General features: G+C 38.4%; 1 protein-coding gene across 1 annotated transcript in view; it reads right to left on the bottom strand.

The window, feature by feature from the left end:
• Window positions 1-6,000, bottom strand: part of FHAD1 (forkhead associated phosphopeptide binding domain 1) — a 190,767-nt gene that overhangs the window by 81,630 nt on the left and 103,137 nt on the right. The window contains exons 9-10 of the mRNA XM_044668682.1: window positions 5,352-5,426; window positions 2,671-2,775 (exon numbers count right to left, since the gene is read on the bottom strand). Of these exons, the coding sequence (XP_044524617.1) occupies window positions 2,671-2,775; window positions 5,352-5,426 (180 nt within the window). The remainder of the gene's footprint in view (window positions 1-2,670; window positions 2,776-5,351; window positions 5,427-6,000) is intronic.

The raw sequence follows: 6,000 nt of genomic DNA, 5'->3' as shown, positions 1-6,000 counted from the left end.
AAATTTAAATATAAATATTATAAAATGACAAATAAAATAAAAATAATAAATATAAAATGATAAAGTTATATTATTACCATAATATATAAAAATATAGTATTGCATTATAATATAATGTATTATATTATAATTATAATATAAATTATAATTGTAATACAAACAACATAATAGAATATATAAAATATAAACAAGATATTAAAATAAGATGATAATAAATATAATTAAATTTTTATTATAATTATTATAAATTATATTATCTATTATAAAATTCAGACAGAAAAGTGGCAAAGGCTAGGCAATCAGGGTTAAGCGAGTTTCCCAGGCTCACAAAGCTAGATAGACTTGAATCCAAGTCCACTCTACTCCGGGCCTGGCACTCTATATAAACAATGTGCCATCTAAGTGTCCCTTCATTCTCATTTTAGAGGAAGAAATTGAGGTCCAGAGAATTTTATCAACTTGCCCAACTTCTCCTTCTCTAGCTGTTCTGTCTCTGCTGCCTACAAATCTGACCTTTGGGAAATACAGCCAAGTAATGGACCTTGTCCTTCCCTTCCCCAACATTCCCACTTTGGGTTAATCATTAACTGTGCCTTCATTCTGGATGACTTACTAAACCAGTGCATGCTGGCTAATTGTTTCTAGCAGCCCCTCTTCCTAGAAGGTCTCCTTTTTTGGGGAACGAAGTACATAACTCTTAATTCCTTTTTCTAGAAAGCCCACAGGGGAAGCATGACTTAGACTTATTTAAGGTATGAGAATAATGACTTATTCACTTTTCCAACAGGTGAAGCTTGGATTTGAACCCTGGTCTCCTTCCCTTCTCCCCTAAGTCCTCTGCTTTTAGATCGCTTGGGATATGCGATCTCTAAAACGATCCAGGTGACAAAGTAGGCTTTTAATAGTCAAATGTTAGGGTTTTGGTTATCTTCCATCTCATGAACCACAAAGAAGGTTGAGTTTGGACCAGCCTTAGTTCCCAATGCTTCTTGCCAAGCATTCTAGGGAAGTGTGTGATGCTGCCCTCTGCTGGGGATACTCTGGCTCACACAGCTGTTTATGGACAGTAACCTACCACAGCACCTTTGGATTCACAAATGAGGACCCTTAGACAATTGCTAGAAAACAGAGGACTCAAAAGGGGAAATTACTTTGCCAAGATCACACAAAAGAAACCAACTCACGAACTCAGGACTTCTGATTACAAATCCAGTGATCTTTCCATCACAACGCACAGGGGTCAATTGGTTTAACCCCTTTCACTTTAAAGGTGAAGACAACCTTTTGATCCAGCCATACCACTGCTGGGTTTATACCCCAAAGAGATAATAAGGAAAAAGATTTGTACAAAAATATTTATAGCTGACCTCTTTGTGGTAGCAAAAAATTGGAAAATGAGGGAATGTCCTTCGATTGGGGAATGGCTAAACAAATTGTAGTATCTGTTGGTGATGGAATACTATTGTGCTGAAAGGAATAATGAACTGGAGGAAATCCATGTGAACTAGAATGAACTCCAGGAACTGATGCAGAGTGAAAGGAGCAGAACCAGGAGAACATTATACACAGAGACTGATACACTGTAGTACAATGGAATGTAACAGACTTTTCTACTATCAGCAATGCAATGATCCAAGACATTTCTGAGGGACTTATGAGAAAGAACTCTATCCACATCCAGAGAAAGAACTGTGGGAGCAGAAATACAGAAGAAAAACAACCGCTTGATCTCATGGGTTGATGGGGATATGATTGGGGATGTAGACTCTAAGCGATCACCCTTGTTCAAATATCAATAATATGGAAATAGATCTTAATCAGTGATACATGCAAAACCCATTAGAATTGCTCATTGGCTATGGGAAGGGGTTGGGAGGAGGGGAGGGAAAGAACATGAATCATGCAACCATGGAAAAATATTCTAAATTAACCAATTAAATAAAATCTCTCAAAAAGAAATAAATGAAGGTGAAGACACTGAGGCCCAGAAAGGTCCAGTGATTTGTCCATGGTCACACAGCAAATCAGAGGCAGAGCTGGGGCTAGAGTCCATCTTGTGCTATTCCCTGATCCCACTAGAATTTGGTTCATTAGCTTTTAATTCACGGATCCACAAAGATTTATTGAGCAGCTGAGTCCTATGAGGATTTTAATCACTTAGATTTAATATATTTACTTTATGCTATTAGTAATATTAGGTATAAATATATCCTTATATTTAATATTATTTATATTCAATATTATGTATAATATGTTATTTATATATTACATACACATCACATGCATTCATGCTCATTTACATTAAATTTCCCACAGAATGCAACCATTAAACAAAAAGAAAATACAATGCGGGCTGTATAACAAAAACCAGTAATAATGATGATGATGATGATGATGATGATAATGATAACAATAACAATAATAAAAAAACCTGGCCTCAGATTTTTCACCACCAATTTTGATCCAAGGCTGACTGGGAGCCATCTTTCAAGATTCCATCCATTCTAGTCAAGAGACAAAGGTTTTTCTTTCAAAAAGCTGCTGGGGGAGTAAGTGATGGAGCCAGTGATGGAGCCTGGGTCTCCAGTTCTCTTCCATTCTAAGCAGAGGGCAGGAGGTGGGAGGGGAGGGCAGCGTGGCTTCCATGGGGCAAGAAGAGAAAGCAGGTACCTTGTTCTTTTCTTTCAGAGTCTGGGAGATGGCACTTTGTTCATCACAGCTCTTCTGGAGCTGTTCCCCCAGAAGTTTTAATTGCTGCTCCAGGTCTTTGATGTACTGAAAGAGATGGGAAAACAGGGAAGTGAAGGGAAGTGCTTCTGGTTTTTGTTCTGACTCCATACCATGCAAAATCGCCTTCCAGGCCAGACTGATGCTATCCAACACAAACTATCTTCCAGTTTGACTCCATGCAACACACACATCTAAATCTTCAAGTTTAAGCCCATAAAACATAGAAAACACCTTCCACATTAATTTCCTACAATGTGTGAGCCAGTGAAAATGGGTTTCACTGACTCCGACCCAGTGTGCTAAGACTTAATTGATCTAGAGGTGGGGCATTGCCATCCTCCCCTATGTCTTGCTTGTTTGGGCAAAGTTAGAGTATATTTATTGGGCTTCTGCTCCTCATTCCTCATTCCTCATTTCTTTTCTTTTTTAAACCCTTACCTTCAGCTTTAGAATCAATACCACGTGCTGGTCCCAAGGCAGAAGAGCAGTAAGGGTTAGGCAATGGGGGTTAAGTGACTTGCTCAGGATCACACAAGTAGGAAGTAGCTGAGGCAAGAGTTGAACCGAGGACCTCTTATCTCCAGATCTGGTACTCCATCCATTAAGCTACCTAGCTGCCTCCATTCATAATTTCTTATTAGGCAAAACAGAGAAGCCCCTGATTTCAGTGGTCTAGATTATCCAATGGGTAGCTAGGTAGTTGAGTGTATAAAGAGCCAGGCCCAGAGACAGGAAGTGCTGGGTTCAAATCTGACCTCAGATACTTCTGAGATATGTGACCCTGGGCAAGTCACTTAACTCCAATTGCTTAGCCCTTACCACTCTTCTGTACTAGAATACTAGATGGAAGGTAAGGGTTTGAAAAGAAAAAGAAAGCTGAAAAGCACTTCAATAGTCTTCTAGTCCAAACTCTATTTTACAGATGAGGAAACCGAGGCCCAAAGAATTATCTTGCCTAGTATCACATAGTAAATGCCAGAACCAGGGATCCAAGCTTGATCCTCTGCCTCCAAATTTGGATGATACTTTTCATCTTCCAACTCAAAAATTCTATGATTTTCTATGGAGAAGGGTAGAATTTAAGATCAAATGAGATAGAGAACATTACAAGATGTAAAATGAATAATTTTGATTATATTAATTTAAAAAAGGTCTCGTACAAACAAAACCAATGCAAACAAGACTAGAAGGAAGCAACAAACTAGGGAGAAAATTTTTATAACAAATTTCTCTGATAAGAGTTCTCATTTCTTCAATATACAAAGAACTAAGTCAAATTTATAATAAACCAAGTCAATTCCCAATTGACAAGTGGGCAAAGAATATGAATAGCCAGTTCTCAGAGGAATAAATCAACATTATCAATAATCATATGAAAATGTTCTAAATCTCTCTTGATTAGAGAAATGTAAATTAAAACAATTCTGAGGCATCTTATACCTAGCAAATTGGCCAGTATGACAGTAAAGGAAAATGATAAATGTTGGAGGGGTTGTGGAAAATTGGGACACTAATGCATTACTGGTGGAGTTGTGAACTGATCCAATCATTCTGGAAGGCAATTTTGAATTACTCCCATAGGATTTTAAAAGAATGCCTACCTTTTGATCCAGCCATACCACTACTAGGTCTGTATCCCAAGAAGATAAAAAAACGGGGGGGGGGGGAATAGATCTGTTTGTACAAAAATATTTATAGCTGCTCTTTTTGTAGTGGCAAAAAATTGGAAACTGAGGGGATGTCCCTCAGTTGGAGAATGGCTAGATAAATTGTGATATATGATGATGGTGATGGAATACTATTGCGCTATAAGGAATGATGAACTGCTTGATTTCTATAAGAACAGTAAAGACCTATATGAACTGATGCAGAGTGAAATGAGCAGAACCAGGAGAACATTATAAGCAGAGACTGTAACATTGTGGGATGATCAAATGTGATAGATTTTGCTACTAATAGCAATGCAGTGATCCAGGACAATTCTGAGAGAGTTATGAGAAAGAACGCTATCCACATGGAAAGAAAGAACTGTAGCACTAGAAATGCAGATGGGCATAGGATTTGGGGTTTGGGTTTTAAAAGATAATTACAAAAATGAATAATATGGAAATAGGTTCTAAGTGATAATACATGTATAACCCAGTGGAATGGCTTGTCAGCACCGGGAGGGGGGAGGGAAGAGGAGAGGGAAACAATATGAATCATGTAACTTTTGAAAACTTATGTGTAGATTTGTTACTGGAATAAAATAAACAAACAAACAAACAAGTGAAAGTTCTGTGATTTTATAATTAATGGATTCAATTCTTCCCTTGTAGCTGGGAACTACCATAACTAAAATATATTCTCTTACAGGAAGACTGTCCTGATTCCTCTTAATTCTGGTGCCACCCCTCTGTTGATTGCTTCCAATTTATCCTGTAAATCTGTATGTTGTCGCCTCCATTAGACTGGGAGCTCCTTGAGGGTAGGGACTCCTTTTTTAAACTTTCATCATATCCCCAGTTCTTAGCACAGTGCTTGGCACATAGTAGGTGCTTCATAAAGGTTTATTGACTGAATAACTGATATAATCACCACTATTCAATGAACCAATTCTAGGAGTAGGACAATCAACTCACAGTTTTGCAGGACTTTAGTTCCTTGGTTTTGGTTTCTAGCTCATCTTTCTTCAACTCTTCTTTCAGTTTTGTACACTGTTGCAAAGAAAAAAAACAGGGAGGAAGATGTCAGGCTAAAGAGGAGCTCGAGGGCTACTTCTGGATTTTAACATCTTTCTTCTCTCCTCTCATCCCTAGGAAGTATTTCCTAAGCAAACAAATGCTCCCAATTAATTGAGATCTCTTGTCCTTAGCTCATGAAGCCCTACACTCTTTATCCTCAGCTCAGGCTAGAGGAGCCAAACCACTTCCTTTCCTTTGGGAGAACCATCTTCAGTTACTCATCATCTGGCATCCTTCAACCAAGTCCAGAAAGTTGCGACACAAGGTGTGTGTGTGGGAATCTGTTCATGTGGATTCTGGAGCCTCAAGAATTTCCCTCCATCATTAAAAGTGGACAGGGCAGGGGCAGCTAGGTGGCTAAATGGATAGAGTGCCAGCCTAGAGACAGGAAGTTGTGGGTTCGGATTTGGCCTCAGACACTTCCTAGCTGTGTGACTCTGGGCTAGTCACTTAACCCAGTTGCCTGGTTCTTCAATCTTCTGCCTTGGAACTAATACTTAGTATCAATTGTAAGGCAGAAAGTAAGGGTTTTATTTAAAAAAAAAAA

Source organism: Gracilinanus agilis, chromosome 3 (assembly GCF_016433145.1).
Source record: "Gracilinanus agilis isolate LMUSP501 chromosome 3, AgileGrace, whole genome shotgun sequence".
In the NCBI taxonomy this organism is placed as follows: Eukaryota; Metazoa; Chordata; class Mammalia; order Didelphimorphia; family Didelphidae; genus Gracilinanus; species Gracilinanus agilis.
The sequence above is the reverse complement of the archived record's forward strand: the minus strand, read 5'-3'. Positions and strand labels throughout refer to the sequence as shown.